At 36.7% G+C, this 25,065-nt stretch overlaps 1 protein-coding gene across 1 annotated transcript; it reads left to right on the plus strand.

Annotated features, from left to right (window-relative positions):
- On the plus strand, nucleotides 1–24,717 carry LOC133288626 (uncharacterized). The gene is made up of 15 exons (XM_061486431.1): nucleotides 1–140; nucleotides 497–1,033; nucleotides 1,602–2,816; nucleotides 2,966–3,293; nucleotides 3,897–4,152; nucleotides 4,260–4,476; nucleotides 4,582–4,937; nucleotides 5,016–5,548; nucleotides 7,572–7,597; nucleotides 10,816–11,931; nucleotides 12,015–12,368; nucleotides 12,798–13,035; nucleotides 20,632–23,621; nucleotides 23,757–23,908; nucleotides 24,064–24,717. The coding sequence occupies exons 1-15, from the start codon at nucleotides 27–29 to the stop codon at nucleotides 24,341–24,343; spliced, it is 8,712 nt and encodes a 2,903-aa protein (XP_061342415.1). The 5' UTR covers nucleotides 1–26; the 3' UTR covers nucleotides 24,344–24,717.
- Nucleotides 24,718–25,065: the final 348 nt, after the last annotated feature.

Raw genomic sequence — 25,065 nt, forward strand, 5'->3', positions numbered from 1 at the left:
AGATCCTTGGCTAGGAAGGAAACAAGATGAGTAGGAGTTCAAGCAAGAAGAAGTCCACACATGGTGACCATGGCTTCAATGACAATATATTTTCCTGGTCCCTAGAAGACATTTTCAATAAAGATCTTTACAAGGAGAAGGTTTGGAGCTTAACTTCTTTTTTTGTCTTTTCTTTGGTGAAATCATGTATAAATTTCAACATTTAATCAAATAATCACCGTTAATTTGCTTTCTTAAGCTTATTGTCTTTGTGTCCAATGCCTTAAATTGCACCAGTGAGTTATTATTCGAGTCCTATTGGGTTGACCTTCACCTGATTGTTAATGTTTTTGAACCAATTGACCTGCAGGTTTGGTGTTGGTGTTAGCTTGTTAGCATTTACTTTAAGGACTAGATGTTAGACTTGTTATTTACTTAAAGATTTTGCATTCCACTCAGAAAAGCATGTTGCTTGAGTCTCATCTTAATATGATTTTGTACTGTTTAAATTTTTCAGGTGAAACATATTGATCAATCATTCAATTCTGTTGACCATTATTTTGGGTCCTTTAAGTACCCGTTGTTGGAAGAAACTCGAGCACAATTGTGCTCCAGTCTGGAAATCTTATCCAGTGCACCTTTTGCAGAAGTAGTTTCTCTTCACGAGGCCAAATCATATAATAAGATACTCTATAATGTTAGAACTGGCACCTGGAAAAATAGGTTCTCTGGTCATGGAAAAGAGCTATACAAAACAATGAGTGGAGATGTTTTTGTTTTGGCGGATTTTAAACCTGAAACTGTCAATGATTTGCAAAGGGAAGGAAGGATGTGGACTATTGTATTGTCATCTTGGATTGCAGTGAAGGATACTGAAGTTATGTCTTCCTTTAAAGTCGTTGCTTCTAAAAACATTGACCTTAATGAAGTAGCGAAAAAATCTTTGTTTATTGTATTTTTGACAAATTTAACCCCCAACAGAAGAATATGGAATGCTCTGCACATGTCTGGAAATTCGAAGTTAATCCAGAAAATTTTATGTGCTGATGACGTGGTGAGAAAGTCAATTTTATATTATACCTTTAAGTCAGAATTCCAAAGTTTATATATAAAAAAAATCACTCCCCGTTAAACCCAACTAGCGAGTGTGGGGTGGAGGAAATTTTTGTACGCAGCCTTACCCTTGCATAATTGTAAAGAGACTGTTTCCTGGATTTGAACCCATGACCTTTCAGTCATGAAGGAATAGTTTTTACCACTGCTCCAGTTCGCCCCCTTTAATTCCAAAGTTTATATACTGTAATAAAATGATAAGCTGTTGCAATCAAACATTGGTATTGTGTTAATCTATAGCAAAGCATCACACTGTAATAGTATTCAGGTTATTTTAATATTCAGTGCTGATAGTCTATTGTAATTATTTGTATTTATTGTTATAGAAAGTATGTAGTGGGATATTCATGTATCAGAAGATTCACAACAACTAGCTTAATTGTTTATAAAATTGCAAATGACATTTTCTTGTTAATTTTCATGGGGACTATGTGTCATTTCTAAGTAGAACATATTTTAAATTTTAAATTTAAATATTGTTACAACTAATGGATGTACGCTGGGGACAGGTTGAGGAAAGTTGTGATTACTGCTCTCTGCAGACTTATGCTCTAAGGGATGATAAAACATGTGAAAGGTTATCATCTGAATTGAATGAGTCCCAATATAAGGCAATTTGTGCTTGCCTTTCTTCCTTACACTGTAATCATAGGTCTACTGTGGATCTCATTTGGGGTCCACCTGGAACTGGAAAAACGAAAACTTTGGGTACACTGCTTTTTGCTCTGTTGAAGATGAACTATAGGACTCTTGTCTGTGCCCCAACAAATGTTGCCATTAAAGAAGTGGCATCGCGTGTCTTGAGCATGGTGAGAGAATCATTTGATAGAAAATTTGATGCCTTGTCCTGTGCATTAGGAGATGTCCTATTATTTGGGAATCATGAGCGGCTCAAAGTTGGTGCAGACATTGAAGACATATATTTGGATTATCGTGTCGAGCAGCTGACAAGGTGCTTTGCACCACTTACTGGTTGGAGATGTTGTTTTGGTTCAATGATTGATCTTCTTGAAAATTGTGTTTCCTATTATCATATATACATTGAAAATGAGTTGAGAAAGGAGCAAGACAACATTGATGATAATAATATTTCTAATACAAAAGATCATGACCCTTCAGATTGTAGTGAGAGTATGTGCAAATCTTTTCTGGAGTTTCTGAGAGAAAGTTTTCTTTCTATAGCATTGCCACTCAGAAACTGTATTTCTGACATGTGTACTCATATAGCCAGAAGTTACATTTTGGAACATAACTTTGAACGTTTGGTCTGCCTTATTCACTCTCTTGATTCGTTCAAAGCTTTGTTGTTTCAAAGTAACGTCATTTGTGAAGTATTGGAAGAGCTCTTTTCATCTCCAGAAAAGCAAGATAGTTCTTTTGAGTCATTTGGGGGTGGCGAATACTTATTGTACAAGAACAGATCTGAATGCCTGTCTTCTTTAAGAACCCTTGAAGGTTCACTAGGTGAACTTAACCAGCCAAAAGTTTTGAACCAAGAATCAATTAGAGAGTTCTGTTTACAAACATCCTCATTAATATTTTCCACTGTTTCTAGTTCCTTTAAGCTTCATTCTGTTGACAGGAAGCCACTAAATGTTTTATTGATTGATGAAGCTGCACAGTTGAAGGAATGTGAATCAATCATACCTTTACTACTGCCAGACATAAACCATGCCATTCTTGTTGGAGATGAATGCCAGCTACCAGCAATGGTTGAAAGTAATGTATGTAATGCTACTTTGTTTTCATGCACATTCTAAATATGTTTTGTTTATTGAATTTAATATCCTTGTTTCCTACATCACCACCTTCTGAAGCCTAGAAAGTTTTCCACTACAAATTAATATTTATTCTTGTCCTCATTCTGTTAAAGGTTTCTTCTGAAGTTGGTTTCGGAAGAAGCTTATTTGGGAGGCTGAGCTCATTGGGTCATCCAAATCACTTTCTAAATATACAGTACAGGATGCATCCAGCAATAAGCTCCTTTCCAAATTCACAGTTCTATTTAAACCAAATTCTAGATGCTCCAAATGTTGTGAGAAAGAACTGTAGAAAGCAATATCTCCCAGGGCCAATGTTTGGTCCCTATTCCTTTATAAATGTAGTTGGTGGCCGTGAAGACTTCGATGATGCTAGGGGAAGCCGGAAAAATATGGTTGAAGTTGCAGTTGTGAAGAGAATGATTCGAAATTGTTTTGAAGGTATATATTTATATGAGTGTGTGTGTGCGCGCATATATATATATATGTGTGTATATATATATTAAATTCTCAGTGGTAATCTCTCTTGCTATTGTTTTTTCTTTTTCTTTCCTTTCATAGGAGTATACTAGCCAGAACAGAAAATATTCATTTATTGTAAACCTACATGTTGTAATTGGCTTAATGTTTGTCACTAGGTAACATTTCAAGTATTAGTAGTATTAACAATCTTGCATCATGTTATTGCATTTTCTTTGTAAGTGCAGAGTAGATTAATCCGAAGAGAAAATATTCATTGATTTTAAAACTAGATGGTTGTAATTAGCGTAATGTTTAACATTCCTTCAAGTATTAGTAGTATTATTGTATTAACTATCAAGTTTTTATAACCTGATTAAGTTTATGGGGGGAAAAAAATTGATGTTAAATTGTTTCTACTTTCTACTACTACAAATGTCCTGAAGAAAGAGACAGAAAGGTGAATGATAAAAATGTGAAATATACTAGTCACTAGATATTATGAATTTATTATTATTTTTCAATACCTATTACCTAGTTAATTTGTACAGATTTTCTGATAGTAATATACTGCCTGGTATGTAGCATGGCGTGTCTCGAAGGAGAACCTCAGTATAGGTATAGTGTCTCCATATGCTGCCCAAGTGCTTGCGATTCAGAATATGCTTGGACAAAACTATGATAGGAATGATGGATTTGATGTGAAGGTGAAAACAATTGATGGTTTCCAGGGTGGAGAGCAGGACATTATTATATTATCAACTGTAAGAACTAATGCTAGTACTTCACTTGAGTTCATCTCCAGTCACCAGAGGACTAATGTTGCTCTTACAAGGGCTAGGTAGAGTTTACTATGTACTATTCTTTTAAGTTTGCATTTGTTTTTCTTCCAAAACAAATTTTGCATCCGTCTTAATTGTATAAAGTTGGTGCTTTGATATTCGACAGGCACTGTTTGTGGATTTTGGGAAATGAAAGGACCCTCACAAATCAGGAAAATGTTTGGAAAGCTTTGGTGCTTGATGCTAGAAAACGTCAATGTTTCTTTAATGCAGATGAAGACAAGGATCTGGCTAAAAGTATCTGGAGTGCCAAGAAAGAGCTAGATCAATTGGATGATTTTCTTAATGCAGATAGTGTCCTTTTCAGAAATTCCAGGTGGAAGGTATTTTGATTCTTGATCTTGTAATTATACTCAATGTTCCTGTTGTTGATATTCTCATCATATCTTCGATCTTTAGTTCACATTCCCACTTTCATGTTTCTGCAGGTTCTTTTCAGTGATAGCTTCCTAAAATCATTTAAAAAACTGCGTACAGAGCGGACAAAGAAGTCAGTTGTTAACTTCTTACGCAAACTTGCCAGTGGGTGGAGACCTAAAAAGAGGATGACTGTGGACTTACTTTGTGGAAATTCATCACAAATATTGAAGCAATTCAAAGTTGAAGGTCTTCACATTGTTTGTTCAAGTGACATAGTGAAAGAATCACGGTATACTCAAGTTTTGAAGATATGGGATGTACTGCCTCTAGAGGAAATACCTAAACTAGTTAAATGTCTTGATGGTATATTTGGAAGCTACACCGATGATTATATAAGTCGCTGTAGTGAGAAATGTTATGAGGGGTAAGTACTTTAAGATGAGTTCTATTAGATCTAAGCTGTTAAAGCTAACTGATATAATGTGTTTTGCTTCTTTTCCAGGAAAATTGAGGTCCCAATAAGTTGGAAAAGGTCAGCAGAGATCATCAAATTTAAGAATCTTGATAATAATGGAATTGAAGCCGAATTAAGTGGTTGTGATCAAAGAATTGAGGTTGAGAATTCAAAGGTTGATGAAAGTTTGTTATTGATGAAATTCTACTCCTTATCATCTGGTGTAATTAGCCACTTGCTTTCTGATCGTGAAGGTAATGAATTGGATCTTCCATTTGAAGTATCAGATGAAGAACATGAAATAATTTTGTTTTCTAAAAGTACATTTTTATTGGGTCGCTCTGGTACTGGTAAAACTACTGTTTTGACCATGAAGTTATGGCAAAAGGAGAAGTTGCACCATATGGATGTTGAAGCCTCATATGGTATTAAGAGTGCTCCAGTTCCGTGTTTGAATCATGAAAAAGAGTATGAAGAGAGTTCTTCTGTGAATGACCGGCCTGTCTTACGCCAGTTATTTGTAACAGCGAGTCCCAAACTATGTCAAGAGGTAAAACATCGAGTTGTTCGATTGAAAAGGTGTGGAACTTCTACTGTGGACTCTGCTTTTTTTCTCCTTCTTGTTGAATTTAGCATAATTTCTTGGAGTCTATCTTACCATTATCTATCTATTTGTCTATCTTTTTCACTTTTTAAATACTTGGATAAATTGAAACTGAATGTTTAACATTGGTATAACTTGAAAAGGGGTATTCTAATATATTATAGAATTGTAAATAATCTGTACAAGGGGTTCTCTATTTATAGAGAATATTTGACCTAATTTTAACCTAATGGGCTTGGCCCAATACAACAAATAAATGACTAAATAATAACTAAATAATAACTAAATAATTATTATTTACAACACTCCCCCTCAAGTTGAGGAATAGATATTTATCATTCCCAGCTTGCTAGTAAGTTCTTGAAATCTGTCTGAAGGAAGCCCCTTTGTTAATAGATCAGCTAATTGACGCCCAGTGGGAATGTATGGAGTGGTAATCAACCCGCTATCAAGTTTCTCTTTGATGAAATGGCGGTCAACCTCAATATGTTTAGTCCGATCATGTTGGACTGGATTATGAGCTATACAAATAGCGGACTTATTATCACATAGCAGTTTCATAGGTCCCTCACATTTTATTTTGAGATCATCAAGTACAATTTTCAGCCACAGTAACTCACAAATGCCTTGAGCCATAGCTCGAAATTCAGCTTCTGCACTTGATTTGGCAACCACATCTTGTTTCTTACTTCTCCATGTCACCAAGTTACCGCAAAGAAACATGCAATAACCAGTGGTAGAACGACGGTCAGTCACGGATCCAGCATAATCAGCATCTGTGTAGACTTCTAAAGATAGATTGCCATCACGTCGGAATAACAATCCTTTACCAGGAGTACCTTTAAGATACTGAAGAATTCTCTCTACTGCCTGCATGTGTTTTTCTTTTGGATCGTGCATAAACTGACTGACAACACTAACAGCATAAGCTAGGTCTGGTCTAGTATGGGCCAGATATATCAATTTCCCAACTAGCCGTTGATATTGTCCTTTATCAACTGGAGGACTCTTTTCTTCATAGCCCATCTTGTGATTCTGCTCAATAGGAGTATTAGAGGGTTTACACCTGAGCTTTCCTGCTTCTTTGAGAAGATCAAGAACATATTTCCTCTGGCTGATAAAAATTCCTTTGCTTGAATGAGCTACTTCTATCCCTAGGAAATATCTCAGTTTCCCAAGGTCTTTGATTTCAAACTCAGAGGCAAGTCGTGTTTGCAGAATCTGTCTCTCCACAAAATCATCACCTGTGATAATAATATCATCAACATATACAAGGAGCACAGTAAGCTTCCCATTTTGGGAGTGCTTGAAGAAAAGAGTGTGATCTCCTTGGCTCTGTCTGTATCCTAAGGTCATCATAACTTTAGTAAATCTTCCAAACCAAGCACGAGGTGACTGCTTCAATCCATACAAGGCCTTTTTTAATCTACAAACTTTATTTCCCCCCTTCACAGAATCAAAACCAGGCGGGATTTCCATGTAGACTTCTTCTTCTAACTCACCATTGAGGAAAGCATTTTTCACATCAAATTGATTTATATCCCAATTGTAATGGGCAGCAAGGGATAACAAGATTCTCACTGTATTCATCTTTGCAACTGGAGCAAAGGTTTCTTCATAATCAATGCCATAGGTTTGAGTGTAACCTTTGGCCACTAATCGAGCCTTATATCTCTCAAGAGTGCCATCAGAATTATATTTCAGGGCATAAACCCATCTGCACCCTACTGCTTTCTTTCCGTTGGGTCTATCAATAACCTCCCATGTTTTATTTTTCTCCAAAGCATTCATCTCCTCTTGCATGGCTTGAGCCCAATTCCTATCTTTCAAGGCTTCATGTACTGATTTTGGGATTGCAATAGAATCTAGTGCTGAAACAAAGCTTTTGTGCTGCACAGAAAGATTAGCAGAGGAAACAAAGTGGGAGATAGGGTATTGAGTACAAGAGGGACAGGAGGAACAAGTTTTCTTGTGACAAGATCTTTTTCCTTTTCTAAGAGCAATAGGTAAGTCATCAGAAGTAGAAGTAACGGGTAAGTCATTAGAGATATCAGAAGAAATAGACAAATCATGAGAGGAAATAATATTAGAATCAGAAACAGGAGATTCAGGAGACTCAGAAGAAATAGGAGATTCAGGACTTACCAGTGGTTCAGACGATTGAGGTTGCTGGTGAGACAGTATGGGTTGTATCTCAGGTGTATTTGAAGGTTCTGACACACCAGGAGCAGACACACTAGGAAGAGAGAAGATTGATCCATACTCAAAGAAAGAAGGGGACGAGTCTTCTGAAGAACTATTCTCCCCCTGACGATGAGGACCCAGGAAATAAGATTCAGATTCTTGAAAGGTGACATCCACAGAAACAAAAAATTTCCGACTTGGTGGATGATAACACTTGTACCCTTTTTTATAAGGGTTATAACCAAGGAAGACACACTTAAGAGCCCTAGGATCCAACTTACTCCGATGTTGTTTATGAACATGGACAAAGGCAACACATCCAAACACTCTTGGTGGAAGGCTCTGCAATATGGGAACAGAAGGAAAGAAGGAAGTCATGGAATGAATAGGACTGATATTGTTAAGGACCCGTGAAGGTAAACGGTTGATCAAAAAAGTTGCAGCTAATACTGCTTCTCCCCAATAAGAACTAGGAACAGATGTCTGAAAAAGTAGTGCTCTAGCAACTTCAAGAAGGTGACGATTTTTCCTTTCAGCAACCCCGTTTTGTTGAGGGGTATCAACACATGTGAGCTCATGAATCATACCTCTGTCCGAAATGAATTGTGACAGGCGTTGATTGACGTACTCAGTACCATTATCAGATCTGAGTCTTTTAATACCCTTACCAAACTGAGTCTCAACCATGTGATGAAACCGAATAAATATCTCTGGTACTTCAGACTTGTCTTTCATCAAGTATATCCATGTTATCCGAGTACAATCGTCAATAAAAGAAACAAACCACCTTGCACCTGAAACACTGTGCACTTTAGAAGGGCCCCAAACATCAGAATGGATAAGAGAAAAAGGTTCCCTGCTTTTAATAGTGCTAGAAGGAAATGACACTCGATGGTGTTTTGCAAATTCACAAACATCACAATGAAAGGTCTCAACCGACTTATTGAGAAACAGAGAGGGGAACATAGACTTCAAAAGACTAAATGGTGGATGCGCGAGACGCTTGTGATGGAGCCAAATCATAGACTCTGCAGTAGAAGGATGACGTGTCATTAATAACTGATTTTTGCTAGCATGGTCTGGAAGGAGATGATACAACCCATCCTGTTCATTAGCAACTCCAATTGTCTTCTTCGTGGTAAGATCCTGAATAAGACAATGAGAAGGAAAAAATGTGATAGAACAATTCAAATCAGTTGTAAGTTTTTGAGTGGAGATAAGATTAGTAGAAAGCTGAGGAACATAAAGAACATTTTTAAGAAACAAGGAAGGTAGAATTTGAATGTTACCAGAACCAATAACTGATTTATGGGATCCATCAGCTACGGATATAGTATGACTACCAACAGTAGGATGATAAGAACAAAACAACTCAGTACGACAAGCCATATGATCAGTTGCACCAGAATCCAAAATCCATGAGGTTTTAAAATCAGTGCAAGAAGCAAGAAGAGATATAGAACGTGTGTTCTTACCAGATAAGATCGAAGAACTATCATGCTCGGCCATTCTTTAACAAAAAAAGTTAACAACCAGCGATAAAATCAACCAAACAGAATATCAAATGACCTCTGATCAGAAAAATAATTACAGATCCAGACAAAAGACAAGAAGACGAGAAGAATGGTGGTGGTCCGGTCCAAAAACACGGCCGCACGCGCCTCCACGCGCCGGAGAAAGGAGCTGCGCGTGGGATTCACTCGCCGGGAAAGGGGCGGCGCGTGAGAGCGCGTGGATGGGCTTCGCCGGCTGAGATTTTTCTGGTGTGGTCGTCCGGTGAGCGCGCACCTGTCTGTGGGTGGTCGCGGTTGAAAAGTCGCCGGAAAGTGGTCCAAACGGTGAAGACAGATCTGATTGGAGGCGGTCGGAGGTGTTTCGGTCGTTTGTGGCGGAGGAACAGTGCGTAGAATGATAGATCGGAGGAAAAATAAGGTCAACAATGGCCCCCTTGGTCCAAAAGGTCCCCGGAAAAATTTTCCGGTGGCGGCTGATGGCGGCAAGAGGCAAAGAAATTAGAGTTTTGTTAAAAAAGAAGATAATATGTGCGGAAGCAAAGCCCTCAGATCGAGAGCTCTGATACCAACTTGAAAAGGGGTATTCTAATATATTATAGAATTGTAAATAATCTGTACAAGGGGTTCTCTATTTATAGAGAATATTTGACCTAATTTTAACCTAATGGGCTTGGCCCAATACAACAAATAAATGACTAAATAATAACTAAATAATTATTATTTACAACAGTATATTACATATATGCAAACTGGAAAATAATATATTAGGAGCATTTTGTATTTTTATATTTCTCCGTATATATTTATAGATGTGTGTGCACACCCTATTTTGACGTTCTTTTATAAACAACTAAAAAATAGTATTAAAAAAGTAAAAATAAAATAAAATGATTTCTTGGTAAAAATCATGCTTTCAAAAATAATAATAATAATAATAAAAATGTCAGAAAGATAAAAGAAACTACTCCTCGGACAAACACACATGTTCTCGTATTGTTTTTTTTCTGCACCTGCTCTATGGAGAAGAGTGGGTGGTGGTTAAATTGATTAACTTGTTAGGCTTTAAAAAGAAAGGGGGGAGGAGATTTTCTGATATGGGGACTGTGTTTCTCAAAGAAAAAGATTAGTTTGGGAGAGTTTTAAAAAGAGGAGAGGGGGAAGGGATGATATTGTTTTGATATGCAGATTTGAATTGGTTTAGTGTAATTGAAAAAGATGATGTGAATACCTGTATCCCCTATCAGGTTATAATTTTGATATTGTTATCTGTTTGAGAAATTATGTAATGGTGTTAAAGTTACACTATTCAAGTGCTTAAATCTAGTTATCATTATGGTGTAAGTGCATGGCTTCTGAAATAATTAAGTCCTCGTGTACTTTCACTTAAATTTCGTTGATTTCATAGTTTCTATGCGTGCATTGATTGATATCTAATATTCTTAAACCTTGTTATGGATACAGATCCATATGTGATGGCCATATTTCTACTGAAAGCAGTTCAATTGAGGAAGATATTGTAGATGTTGATACATCAATACAGTTTAAGAATATACCAGATTCTTTTGTTAATCTTCCAACCAACTCATATCCACTTGTAATAACATTTCAGAAGTTTATAAGGATGCTTGATGGGACTTTAGGGAATTCCTTTTTTGAAAGATTTAGTGACCAATCTTCTCATAGTCAGAACCTTGGTGTAAGATCTGTTGCTTTGGAGACCTTCATAAGGAACAAGGAAGTGACTTATGACAGATTTGATTCATTATATTGGCCCCATTTCAATTCCCAATATACTAAGACTCTAGATTCCTCGAGAGTGTTCGCTGAAATCATTTCTCATATAAAAGGGGGTATACCAGCTCTTGAGTCTGGTGATGGTAACCTAAGCCGCGAGGATTATCTTTCCTTATCTGTAAACCGAGCCTCAATTTTAGCAAAGCAGAAAAGAGAGATCATATATGACATTTATCAGAGTTATGAAAAAATGAAAATGGATAAAGGAGATTTTGATTTGGCTGATATTGTAATAGACATTCATTGTCGACTCAAAATTGAAAGATATGAGGGTGATGAGATGCACTTTGTGTATATTGATGAGGTGCAAGATCTAACCATGAGTCAAATTGCTTTATTTAAATATGTGTGCCAAAATGTTGAAGAAGGTTTTGTTTTTTGCGGTGATACAGCACAGACCATTGCAAGGGGAGTTGATTTTAGGTTCCAAGATATAAAATCTTTATTTTACAAGAAGTTTGTGCTAGAATCAAAGAGAAACACACATAGCCAAGGAAAGGAGAAAGGGGAAATTTCAGATATCTTTTTATTGAATCAGAACTTTCGTACTCATACTGAAGTTCTTAAATTATCCCAGAGCATCATTGAGCTTCTTTTTCGTTTTTTCCCTCATTCTATTGATCTTTTGAAGCCTGAGACTAGTTTGATATATGGGGAAGGTCCTGTTGTTCTTGAATGTGGAAATAGAAAAAATGCAATTGCTACTATTTTTGGCAGTAGTGGAGATGTGGGTGGGAAAATTGTTGGCTTCGGAGCCGAGCAAGTAATTTTGGTACGAGATGATTTTGCTCGTAAGGAAATTTTAGACTACATAGGGAAACAGGCTCTTGTTTTAACCGTTTCCGAGTGCAAGGGCCTTGAGTTTCAGGTTATCACAAACTCATCTTATTTAATATATTTCTATGGTGTATGATATGTCATTTTTTTACTGTCTTCTGTGTCCTTTTCCAGGATGTATTGTTGTACAACTTTTTTGGCTCTTCACCCCTGAAAAATCGATGGAGAGTGATATACGAGTATATGAAGGAACAAGATATGCTAGAACCTACAGAACTTAAGTCTTATCCAATTTTCAATTATTCCAAACACCATATTCTGTGCTCTGAGCTTAAGCAGTTATATGTGGCTATAACTCGTACGAGACAGAGATTGTGGATTTGTGAGAATACAGAGGAGTTCTCTAGACCTATGTTTGACTATTGGAAAAAGAAGGGTCTTGTACAATTTAAAGAACTGGATGATTCACTTGCTCAGGCAATGAAGGTTGCAAGTAGTCCAGAAGAATGGAGGTCACGTGGCAAAAAGGTTGTTTTTATAATTGACCAATATATTCATTGAGCTATTATAATGATAAATTAAATTAACACATCGTGTACTCTTTTTTTTATTAGATTGGTTCATTGTTCAGTGGTGATTTGTAAGGTATTATAAATTGCTTAGCTACCTACAATATCTGAGTACCTCATGGATCATATCATGCTATATTAAAAAGGATACGGATCAGTTGCAGGTTCCAACTTTACCTGATGCAGTTATAATACAATATATGAAAAAATTTATATCTCATTAATTTTTAACATTTTATCATAAAATCAAAATATTTAAGGGTGAGGGCAGAGGATCTTGATCAATATCACAAGTAGTTTCGTACTGTGAGAGGCATAGAGCAAATTTTTTATATCTACCATTTCTATCTCTAAATGATATTATGCCATATTGACTGTTCCTTTGCAGATATATTATCAAAATAATTACGAGATGGCAACAATGTGTTTTGAAAGAGCAGGTGACTCTTGTTGGGAGAGAAAGTCTAAGGCCGCTGGTCTTAGGGCAGGAGCAAATCATTTGCACGATTTGAATCCTGAGGATGCAAATGCAATGCTTTGGGAAGCTGCTGAAATTTTTGAAGGAATAGGAATGGCTGATTCTGCTGCGCAGTGTTTTTCTGATTTGGGTGATTATGAAAGAGCTGGTATGAACTTGAGCTTTGTCATCTATGTCTATACTTTTATGCCATTTTCCTATGAACTATTTTATTGGTTTTAGAGCTTCAAGTATTTGTTTATTAGGCATTAAGTAATTATTTAACAACAAAAACAGTGAGTTTACCTACTTGATCATGTCCTATGTTCATTGGCTGGGGTTACCCAGGTTGCAGATTGAAACCTGCTCAAAAGTAGAATAAAAAATGAAGAATGTTTATTTCTCTAATGAATATAAAAGTTGAAACCCATAAATTATGTGGTCCTTTGATATATGTCATATGCATCTTAAACACTAACATTGGGAAGGTGTGTTCCATTGATGGAGGATACCTGTATTTATAGGTGAAGACTTCCTTAATTCTCTTCTACACCATCAATCATGTCTCTTTTGTTGTAAATAATAATAATTATTTTATTTATTTATTTATTGTTATATTCTATATTCTTCCTTGGGCTTAGCCTAATAGGTCATTTAGTCTCTTTAAATATAGCACCCTTTGTACGGTTGAAAACACAATTCAATAATATATTTCCTTTTATTTTCTAGTTGGTATCAGAGCTCTCGATTATGAGGGCTTTGCTTCTTTTACTGCCGCCTTTAGAACGAAACCCTATTTGTTTTCCTCTCGTCACCATCGAAAATTGTTTTTTCAGGGACCTTTTGGATCAAGAGGACCACCGTTTGATTCCTTTTTCCCAGATCTATCAATCTATGGACGCTTCCCAGTCACAAAACGACCCAAATAGCCTTAAAACACTATTCCCGCAATCCAAACAGCTAAAAAATAATGTTCCCGCTACTATTCATATCCGGAAAACACTGTTCTGATGAGTTTTGGAACTCCGATCAGCCACAGACAGGACCGCCACCTCCAAACGACCCCGCCGTGAAAAGTCCACCGACACCGGAATCCTCAGGGGGCGGCCTTAATTTTCTGCTCGTAGGACTCACGTGCCAGCACTTCCCCGCCGCTGTTTTGCCTCGGACCACCACGGTTCTGATCGTCTCTCCTTCCCGATTCCAGTTTTGTGTTTTCCTCTGCGGTCAGACGCCATTTGGGTTTGTGTTTGTGCGATTTTTTTGCTGTTTGTTATCTCTTCTTTGCATTATGGCCGATCTCGATGGTGATTTGACTGTTACACAGCCTTTCTCACAATTTGGTGATAGCCCGCTTGGCCACAATGATCTTCCTACTTTACATTAAAGTTATCGGCTTGATGGGTCGAATTATTTATCACGGTCTCAGCTTGTTCGCACTATCATCAAGAGTCGCAATAGGATTTCTCATCTCGATGGCCCTGCTCTTGCATCCTTGATCCTAAGTTTACTGTCTGGGATAATGAAGATTCCCTTATTATGACTTGGTTATGGAACTTGATGGCTCTTGAAGTGTGTCGTCACTATATGTTTTTATCTTCTACCAGGGAGATTTGGGAAATTGTCTGCTCAACCTACTCTTTGAAACAAGATATGGCTGCGTGCTATGAATTGCAAAATAACATCTTTTCTACTAAATAAGACTCCTTATCTGTGACAACTTATTAAGGTGTTATGAAGGAATTATGGACTGAGCTCGACCAATTTCAGAGTTTGAAGATTAAATGTAGTGCGGATGCCACTGCCTTAGCCAAGGAGGTGGAAAATAAGTGTATTTTTTATTTTCTTGCTGGGTTGAATTTCGAATATGATCCTATTCGGGTTCAGATACTTGGCAAAGACACATTACCATCCTTCTCTGCTGTTTCCAATACTGTTCGGGGTAAGGAGACTCGTCAGGGAGTTATGATGCACCCCAACACATTAGATAAGTTCGCTATGTTATCATCCTCTGAGGTTGTTACTGTTTCTAAACCTATTGATAGGTCTGCTGTGATCTCAACAAAAAGGGATGGCTCTTCTCAAGGAGGTTCCTTCACCAAATCTGCTGATGGTGCATCCTCTAGATCCAAGAAAGATTATCGCTGGTGTTCCTATTGTAGAAGGGCAAGTCATATCAAGGATCTATGCTTTCGCCTCCATGGAAAGCAAAATGTCTTGGAAAAGATGGCAAAGATGCGTGGTCAAGCTCATTCAGTGTCCTCTGGTGTGACTACTGAACCTAATGAAGTCTAACCTACATCTTTGGAATTTACTTCTATACGCCGAGATGAGTTGGAACGGATTTGGGCTATGCTTGACTCTCTAAGTAAGACATCTAGTACTAGTGCTTTAGCTATTACTTAAATTAACTCTACTACTCATTCTTTTCTTGCTTCCTGTACTAATCATATGGTGCTACTGATCATATGGCTTGTTGTGCTGACTCCTTCCTTTCTTATAATTCCACTTTTGACACACATAAAATAGCCGTAGCTGATGGCTTACACACATCAATTGCTATTTCCGGTAACATATACTTATAGCCCACAGTACATCTCCAAAATTCTCTTCATGTTTCCAAACTCTACTAATCTTCTTTCTATTCATAAAATTACCAAATATTTGAATTGCACTGTAACCTTTCCTACTCATTGTGTTTTTCAAGATCTCGCCATGGAGAAGATGATTGGGGTGTTAAAGAGCAAGGTGGGCTGTACTATTTGGTTCTAGAATCTTTCGCAGATTGTGTTAAGGATCATTGTAATACCCCATATTTTTTATTAACTTTAACCTTATGTCTTTTAGTTAATTTGAGGAGCTCAAACTTTTAAGTTTCGAGGACGAAACTTCTTTTAAGGAGGGTAGAATGTAATACCCCATATTTTTATTAATAAAATAATAATAATAATAATAATAATAATAATATAATAATAATAAACTATAAATTAGTAGTAATAATATATATATATATATATATTATGGTGATAGATAACAAAATATAATATTAATTTTACCTTTGATAAAATTATTTAGTTTGTTGACTCATGGCTAGTCTACTGCTAATTTTTTTATTTGGCTTCATCATAAACGTTTGGGGCATTCTCCATTTAGTTTGCTTAAGTCTTTATTTCCATCATTATTTTTGTCTAAGTCTGTTGAGTCTTTTCATTGTGATGTTTGTGAGTTTGCTAAACATCATCATGTATCTTTTCCTTCTAGTACTATTAAAAGTGTTGAACCTTTTGATCTTAATCATTCTGATGTTTGGGGTGCTTCTGAAGTCCTTCATGCTTCTGGTAATAAATGGTTTGTTTATTTTATTGAAGATTGCACTTGTGTAACTTGGATTTACTTAATGCATGAAAAGTCTGAGGTACCACAGTTATTCTTTCAATTTTATAAATGATTGAGACCCAATTTAGTAAAAGAATCAAGTCTGACAATGGTACCGAATATGTTAATCACCGTCTTTCCTAATTTATCCAAGGTTTGGGTATGATTCATAAACTTACTTGTGTAGACACCTCTCAACAAAATGGGGATACTGAGAGGAAGAATCGTCACCTTCTTGAAGTTGCTCATGCCTTACTTTTTCAGACACGTAACCAATTGCTACTGGGGAGATGTCGTTCTTACTGCAGCATTTTTGATCAACCGCTTACCCACTCGGGGTCCTTGACAATGCAAGTCTCATTCACTCAATAACTTCGTTCTTTCCCTCTGTTCCCACTACGCAGAGTCTTCCTCCACGGGTGTTTGGGTGTGTTGTCTTTGTTCATGTTTATAAACACCATCGCAGTAAGTTAGATCCTGGGGCTCTTATATGTGTCTTCTTTGGTTATGCCTTTGATAAGAAAGGCTACAAGTGTTATCATCCTGCCTGTCTGAAATTTTTTGATTTTATAGATGTTACCTTTCATGAATCCAAGTCCTTTTTCCAAGGTCCTCATCCTGGGGTGGGGTGGGGTGGGGGAAGCAGTTCTTCAGCAGACTCATCACCTTCCTTCTTTGAGTCTGGATCTTCCATGTCTACTCTTACACCTCTTCCTCTTCTTTCTGATCCTCCTGTGTCTGATCAATCAAATACACTGGAGATACGGAAGATTGTAACACTTGATTTGGTATATCAAAGAAGGAAACAACCCACACTGCTTCATCAGCAACCTCAATCGTCTGAACCACTGGTATGTCCTGAACCTCTTGTTTATAAACCTAATATTAGTACTTCTGATGACTTACTCATTGCCCTAAGAAAAGGAAAAAGATCTTGTTCCTAAAGATCTTTCCCATCTTGTACTCAACACCCCATCTCTCATTTTGTCTCTTTTACTAACCTTTCTATGCAGCACAAAAGCTTTGCTTCAGCACTAGATTCTATTTCAATCCCAAAATCAGTACATGAAACATTAAAAGATGAGAATTGGGCTCAAGTCATGCAAGAGGAGATGAATGCTTTGGAGAAACATAAAACATGAGAGGTTGTTGATAGACCTAATGAAAAAAAACACTAAGGTGCAGATGGGTTTATGCCCTAAAGTATAATTCTGATGGTACTCTTGAGAGATATAAGGTTCAGTTAGTCGCCAAGGGTACCTATGGCATTGATTGTGAAGAAACTTTTGCCCCAGCTGCAAAGATGAATACTATGATAGCCTTGTTATCCTTTGCTGCCCATTACAACTGGCATATAAATCAATTTGATGTGAAGAATATTTTCCTTAATGGTGAATTAGAAGAAAAGGTCTGTAAAGAACCAATTAAATCCAAAAGCTTAAGTTGTTGGGTGTGACTACAATTATGAAGCACGGATACGCAAAAAAAAAAAAAAAAATCTACGTATCGGACACACGTCCGATACGGATACGTTAGGATACTCATATTTTACGTATCAAATGGGTCAATGGCATTTCAGTAATTTTCTTAAAAAATAAAACACGTTTTTTTTTTTTTTGACAAAAAGAACCCAAATCGATGGAATCTCATCAGACGCCCTTAAAGAACTCTCACCTGGTCCTGACCTACACGCCACAACGTCATTCTTGTCCCTCCTCTGCCTTTGGCCGTCGCTGGTTTGCCGTCGCTGTTCCTCCTCCGCCGTCGGCCGTCGCTGTTTCTGCTCGGCTCCTCCACGGTTTTGTTGGTAGCTGTTTCTCCTCGATCTTCCTTCCTTCTTGGCTGTCGGTGGTAGCTGTTCGTCCTCCGACCTCCATCCATCGTCGTTCTTCCTCCTTGTCGGTCGCTGCTCCATCGTCTTTCTTTTTTGTCGGTGGCTGACTCGCTGCTCACTCACGCACGGAAGGTAATAAGTGAATGAAGGATTGCCTTTTATTTTTATTGTATTTATATTTTTTATTTTTTATTATGTAATTTATAATAGGAGATGAGTGTTAATATTTTTGAAAGAGTAGTTAATAATTATTTTTTGTATATAAATTTCTATTTACATATTATTTGTATTTATATTCTGTTTATAAAAATTCTGTATTTATATTTATATTTAATGTTTATATTTGTATATTCTTATATATCTCAACACGCCCCTTCACACGAGAGCCCACTAAGCTTGAAAAGTGGACAATACACAGGCCCACCTACATGTGCGAAGAAAGAAATTCTACTAGAAAGAAAGTGGGGGAGGTGAGGATCGAACCCGGTACATCGAGGCTTTGATACCATGTAAATAACCAATTCAACCCAAAAGCTTAAGCTGTTGGGTGAGGCTACATTAATGGTTTTATATATCTCAACAAGGTCTATATGGAAATCTCGCCTAGTTTTGATTCTATGGATGGAGAAAATAAAGTTTGCAGGTTAAGAAAAGCCTTGTATGGATTGAAGCAGTCCCCTCGTGTTTGGTTTAGGAGGTTTACTAAGGTTATGATGACCTTACGATACAACAGAGTCAAGGAGATCACACACTTTTCTTTAAGCACTCCCAAGATGGGAAGCTCAGCATGCTCCTTGTTTATGTTGATGATATTGCGAAGAGGCATATTCTGCAAGCATGACTAGCCTCTGAGTTTGAAGTTAAAGACCTTGGGAAATTGAGATATTTCCTAGGGATAGAGGTAGCTCATTCAAAGGAAAGAATTTTTATCAGCCAGAGAAAATATGTCCTTGATCTTCTTAAAAAAGCAGGAAAACTTGGGTGCAAACCCTCTAGTACTCCTATTGACAAGGATCACAAGATGAGTTATGAAAAGGAGACTCCTCCAGTAGATAAAGGACAATATCAACGATTAGTTAGGAGACTGATATATCTGGCTCATACCAGACTAGACATACCTTATGTTGTTTGTATTGTCAGTCAGTTTATGCATAATCCAAAGGAAAAACACATGCAGGCAGTGGAGAGAATTCTCTAGTATCTTAAAGCCACTCCTAGTAAAGGACTGTTATTCCGGCGCGATGACAATCTCGCTTTAGAAGTTTATACTGATGTTGATTATGCTGGATTTGTGACTGACCACCAATCTACCACTGGTTATTGTATGTTTCTTTGTGGCAACTTAGTGACGTGAAGGAGTAAGAAACAAGATGTGGTTGTCAGGTCAAATGTAGAGGTTGAATTTCGAGTTATAATTCAAGGTTTTTGTGAATTGTTATGGTTGAAAATTATACTTGATGAACTCAAAATAAGAATTGAAGGACCTATGAAGCTGCTATGTGATAATAAGTCCACTATTTGTATAGCTCATAATCTAGTTCAACATGATCAGACTAAGCATATTGAGGTCGATCATCATTTCACCAAAAAGAAACTTGATAGCGGGTTGATTGCCACTCTATACATTCCTTCTGGGCATCAATTAGCTGATATTTTGACAATAGGACTTCCTTCAGATAGATTTCAAGAACTTACTAGCAAGCTGGGAATGATAAATATTTTATTCCTCAGCATGACGGGAAGTGTTGTAAATAATAATAATTATTTTATTTACTTATTTATTGTTGTATTATAGAATCTTCCTTAGACTTAGCCCAATAGGTCATTTAATCTCTTTAAATAGAGTACCTTTTGTACAATTGAAAACACAATTCAATAATATATTTCCTTCTATTTTCAAGTTCCTTCAAAGACAAAAGTTGACAATCACCTTTACTTTATTGTCTCCCTCAAAGTCAGAAATGACTTACCAGTTTTTTACTTCTCATTTTTGACTTTATATTGGGAAGCTTTGTTCCATTGATTTGCTTATTTGTTCTTTCTTGTTTTCTTTTTATTCTTTTGTTTTGGAGGATTCCTTATCCTCCTTTCCCTTTGTCTTAATAATTTTTTTTTTTATTTAAAAATAAAAAAATAAAACCACCAACAATGATATCAAATTTCTATGTCCCATATTCGACAACCGTTGTTTTGTGTTATAACAAATGAGTTTACTTTATAGATACTGTTCTTGCCCTATCGATGCTTAATACATATTTTGAACTGCTGCTAGAGCCAGCTTACCAATTTTTGTGTACATTTATGGTTTTTTTTTTTAATTTTCACATTATTGAAATTGAATAAATACCTGTTGCTTGTTCTTGTGATTTTTTTTTATTTTTTTTTATGTATCTATAGGAATTCTACTAATGCTAGATAATGTTACTGACAACTGTATATAAAAACACAGAATTGCCACCTAAGCTTGCTCATATTTTTAACGCATTCTCATTTTTAGGCTTCATCTTTAAATTGTGAACTTTTACTCTACAAGATTAATATTGTTTCTGCTAACAGGGAATCTTTATTTGGAGAAATGTGAAGAGCCTGATTTGAAAAGAGCAGGGGATTGCTTTTATTTAGCTGGATGTTATGAAATTGCAGCTCAAGTGTATGCTAGAGGCAGTTTCTTCTCAGATTGTTTGACTGTTTGTACAAAAGGAGGATTGTTTGACAATGGTTTATCTTACATTCATCTCTGGAAACAAAATGAAAGTGCTGGCCATACGGCTAGAAGTCATGAACTATACACAATAGAACAGAAGTTTCTGGAAAGTTGTGCTCGTAATTATTTTGATCGTAAAGATACCAGATCCATGATGGAATTTGTTAGAGCTTTTCATTCGATGGATTTGAAACGTGAGTTCTTACAACAATTAAGTTTACTTGATGAGCTTCTTGTGTTAGAAGAGGAATCAGGGAACTTTATGCAGGCAGTAAACATTACTAGGATGATGGGTGGTGTTCCACGTGAGGCTGACCTGCTGGGAAAAGCTGGTAAATTTGTGGAAGCTTATGAACTTGTGCTTTTCTATGTACTTGCACATTCTCTTTGGTCTGCAGGAAGCAAAGGATGGCCCTTAAAGCAGTTTTCACAGAAGGTTGAGCTTTTGGGAAAAGCATTGTCATTTGCAAAGGAAGAGTCAAACAGTTTTTATGAGCTTGCTTCTACAGAAACTGAAATATTATCCAATGAGCATAGTAACATTTTTGAGTTACTGATTCATTTGAAATCTTCTCGCATGTATGGGAGTGTCGGAGGTGAAATATTATGTTTATGGAAACTTTTGGATGCTCATTTTCAACTGAAATCCTCCAAGTATGTCTGGCAAGACGATATGTTCAATGATTCTGTGGAAGAAATAATTTTGAAGAATCATCTTTCTGTGGAGACACTGTTTTACTGTTGGACATGTTGGAAGGATAACATCGTTCATATATTGGAATATCTTCCAAGTTTAAAATCCCATGACATTCACCAGCACAGCAGTTATGGGAAGTTTGTATTGAATTTTTTGGGTGTTCAAAAGAAATTTTCTAATCGAAATGACATCTACCTTTTGCTCATCCCTGATGCTAACTGGGTGATACAATTGGGTGACAGATCTCTAAAGAAGAATGGAAGGATGGTTTCTGTTGATGTTCAATCTTTAGTTTCTGCTGCTGAGAGCTATTGGCGTTCAGAAATGGTTTCTGTTGGCATGGATGTCTTGCGCAACCTCGATGCACTGTACAAGTTGTCAGTTAATAAAGTTCTTTCTGATTTTTGTCAATTCAGGTCTTTGATGCTTATCTATGAGGTCTCAAAATTTCTCCTTGAATCCAAATGTTTTAGCCACAGCTTTAATAACTTAAAAACATTGGAGAATTATCGCAGACAACCAATTCATCATTTCTTTCGCTATGTAGTTCCTCTAGACTGGAAGAAATCACTGTCAAAAGACATGTTTTCGCTTAGGTTAACTGAGGATTGTGAGGATTTGGGGAAAGAGGTCATCTATGAAAACATTAAACTGAAAGGTAGGCTGACTTATGGTCAAATTGGAAGGGTGGCAGTTATGATTCTTGGTACAGCTAATTCGAAAAATGAACTGTCTGTGGAGATCATGAAAAGATTTGAAGATAATCCTCCCTGGAAAGAGTTCATTCAGAGCTTGCAGTGGAATTCAGCAACTGAAATTTCACAAGACAATGAAGCAGTTAAAGAGGTGCATCGCATATATAAGTTTTGTGATGCTTTGCAGTATACTTACAATGTGAACTGGACAGAGGAAGTTGACTATATATCTCCAAGTTGTTTTATGTATCTCATTGAACGCCTTCTCCTCTTCACATCATGCTGGGAGGGGTTCATTTTTGCCACAAAGTCATCTTTTGTTGAATGGCTCATTCACCAGGATGAAAATTCCCTTCCGAATTTTAGTTTATTGGCTGAGGTGCATCCAGATGTAAAAGATGTCCATAAGTTCATTGCCTATGTCCTCCGGGAGTTCCTTTATAATCAAAATGATACCAAACATTGGATTAAAAAATCAAACCTAAATGTGAAGTATTATTTTCCGTTGTTTGTGCTGAGATTGGTTGTTTTGATATGTTTGCTTCACCTCAGCTCTGGTAAATATTTAGAGTTACTTCACGAGTTGTTGGGGAAGAGCCAAGTGACCACTCAACTGCCATTGGAATTTTATAATGTTCTTCGGAAAGGACGGAGGCGCCTTGGTTTGAAAGTCTTTGCTGAGGCATTTAAAATGATTGACAATCCCTTGGTAGTTGTCAGGTTATGGAACAACTCTTCAGAAATTGTGTGTCCAGATGCTGTGTTTGTGGATTTCAAGATATGCCAGCAAAGAGAGCTCATATTACAAGTATTGTTTCCTAATACTGTTGACAATGTGGGTGGGGAAACTGAAGCAGTTATAGTAGAAGCTTCTGGCTCAACATCTAATGAGTTTCCTTCAAAGTTTCCCAATACTGTTGACAATGTGGTTGGAGAAACTGCAGCAGTTATAGTAGAAGCTGCTGCCTCAACATCTAATGAGTTTCCTTCAACGTTTCCTAATACTGTTGATAATGTGGGTGGGGAAACTAAAGCAGTTATAGTAGAAGCTTCTGGTTCAACATCTAATGAGTTTCCTTCAACGTTTCCTAATACTGTTGACAATGTGGTTGGGGAAACTGCAGCAGTTATAGTAGAAGCTTCTGGCTCAACATCTAATGAGTTTCCTTCAATGTTTCCTAATACTGTTGACAATGTGGGTGGGGAAACTGAAGCAGTTATAGTAGAAGCTTCTGGCTCAACATCTAAGGAGTTTCCTTCAACAAACTGTTCCAGTGTTCCAAATAACAGTTCCACTCCTGTTTCAGATCAGACATCTAATAGTGGGATGAAATATGAAATCAACATGTCTATGAATGCTGACTACTTTTGGGATATGTTGGAAAATATGCAGTTGGCAGTTGATGAATCATGTCTCAATATGGTGTCGTGTAATTCCATTATAATAAGGGTAATCCAGTTTTTATTTTTATTTTTATTTTTTACTTTTGGATTGTGTTTAAATACAAAGTCAAAATGGCTTCAATCAAGGGTCCAGTGTCTAAAACAATTTTTTGTTTCTTCACTTTTTTCATTCTCTCTTCAGGAATTTTTGGATCCTTGCATTGAACTTTTGATTTCTTCAATATCTGGAAGCTTGTCAGAGAACCCTGTTAACCTTAAAAACAAAACTGAATTGGAGGAGGTGGTAAGCTTGCTTGATGAAATGAAGCAACTTTCTTCAGCATTGAGTGTGAAGTAAGTTATATAAGTAACTTGTTCATGTCATAAATTTTCTTATGAGTTTTCTGATTGCTCTTTCCAATCAGCAATTTAAGATTTAGTATAGTAACAGATATTGCAATATTTTTACTATTTTGGTCGTTAACCTTTTTCTCTTGGATCTTCTCTAGTGATTCGTTGATTGAGAATCGTATTCCAGTGATTGGTGAACTCGCTAAGAAAATTCTTGTAAGACGACCAAAAGTAGCGCACATTTTGAATAAGCTGGTTTTGATAAACAAGATTACCAATGTTGAGTATGAGACGACATCACAAGCCAGCATTGAAGCAGGCAATGATGACCAAGGGCAAAATGATTTGGTGGAATCAAAAGATATCATGTCCAAGAATTTCCAAGGTGCTATCAACTCAGGCCGTGCAAACATAATGGAATGTTGCTGTATTTGCTGACTTTGGTGGCAGCAGCAATTTTTGGTTGGAAATTAGGTGCAAGCAAAAATTAGGCAGCCTAATGTTCTTTCTTAGCCACCATATCAAGCGAATTTGCTGGCTGATTTTTGGATGATTTCACACCTTAGTTTTGCAACTACATATGAGGTTTCTTGCATTTGGTTTAATGTATCAAACTACAGACCACGGTTTTATTAGAAACCATTGAATTAGTTGATCATGGGTGTTAAATTAGCGTATTCATATGTAGATGTACTACCTTATCTTCAAAATAACTAGTTTTTGAGATCAAATCTCGCTGGCGAGATTGGTTTGTAACCTTTTGTTTCAAGGATACAATAACTACTGACTAATCGCGAACGATGAATCTCCAAAAAAGAAATACAAGGATTCACTGTTACCGTTGAGACAATGAAGCTTAGGGGAAATATTTATTCTAATTTGCCCAAAATTATTATGATGTTTTCTTCCATCATACATAACTTATCTTCTCTCTTAACAATGCACTTATTTTTTAAAGAATTGTCTGAATTCAATAAGTAGGCTTCCTCAATGCCCATGGAAGCAATCTTTGAAAGAATACACGACAATAATGACTCTCTATGCCAACCAGTTTTGCTTCTCTTATATCAGCACAGCTAGTCATATTGGAAGCATAACCATCCAGAAGCTAAAGATTTTTAACCCATTCACAAATTGCTGGCATTTGTTGTATGGTAAAT

The sequence above is a fragment of the Gastrolobium bilobum genome, unplaced genomic scaffold, assembly GCF_033153095.1.
Source record: "Gastrolobium bilobum isolate Gb01-03AN ecotype WA unplaced genomic scaffold, APGP_CSIRO_Gbil_v1 utg12205, whole genome shotgun sequence".
Classification (NCBI taxonomy): Eukaryota; Viridiplantae; Streptophyta; class Magnoliopsida; order Fabales; family Fabaceae; genus Gastrolobium; species Gastrolobium bilobum.

Coding starts and splice junctions, on each gene's coding strand:
- LOC133288626 (XM_061486431.1), top strand. CDS start 27: ATGAGTAGGAGTTCAAGCAAGAAGAAGTCCACACATGGTGACCATGGC. Junction 3,294..3,896: donor GATTCGAAATTGTTTTGAAG/GTATATATTTAT, acceptor CCTGGTATGTAG/CATGGCGTGTCTCGAAGGAG. Junction 11,932..12,014: donor GCAAGGGCCTTGAGTTTCAG/GTTATCACAAAC, acceptor GTCCTTTTCCAG/GATGTATTGTTGTACAACTT.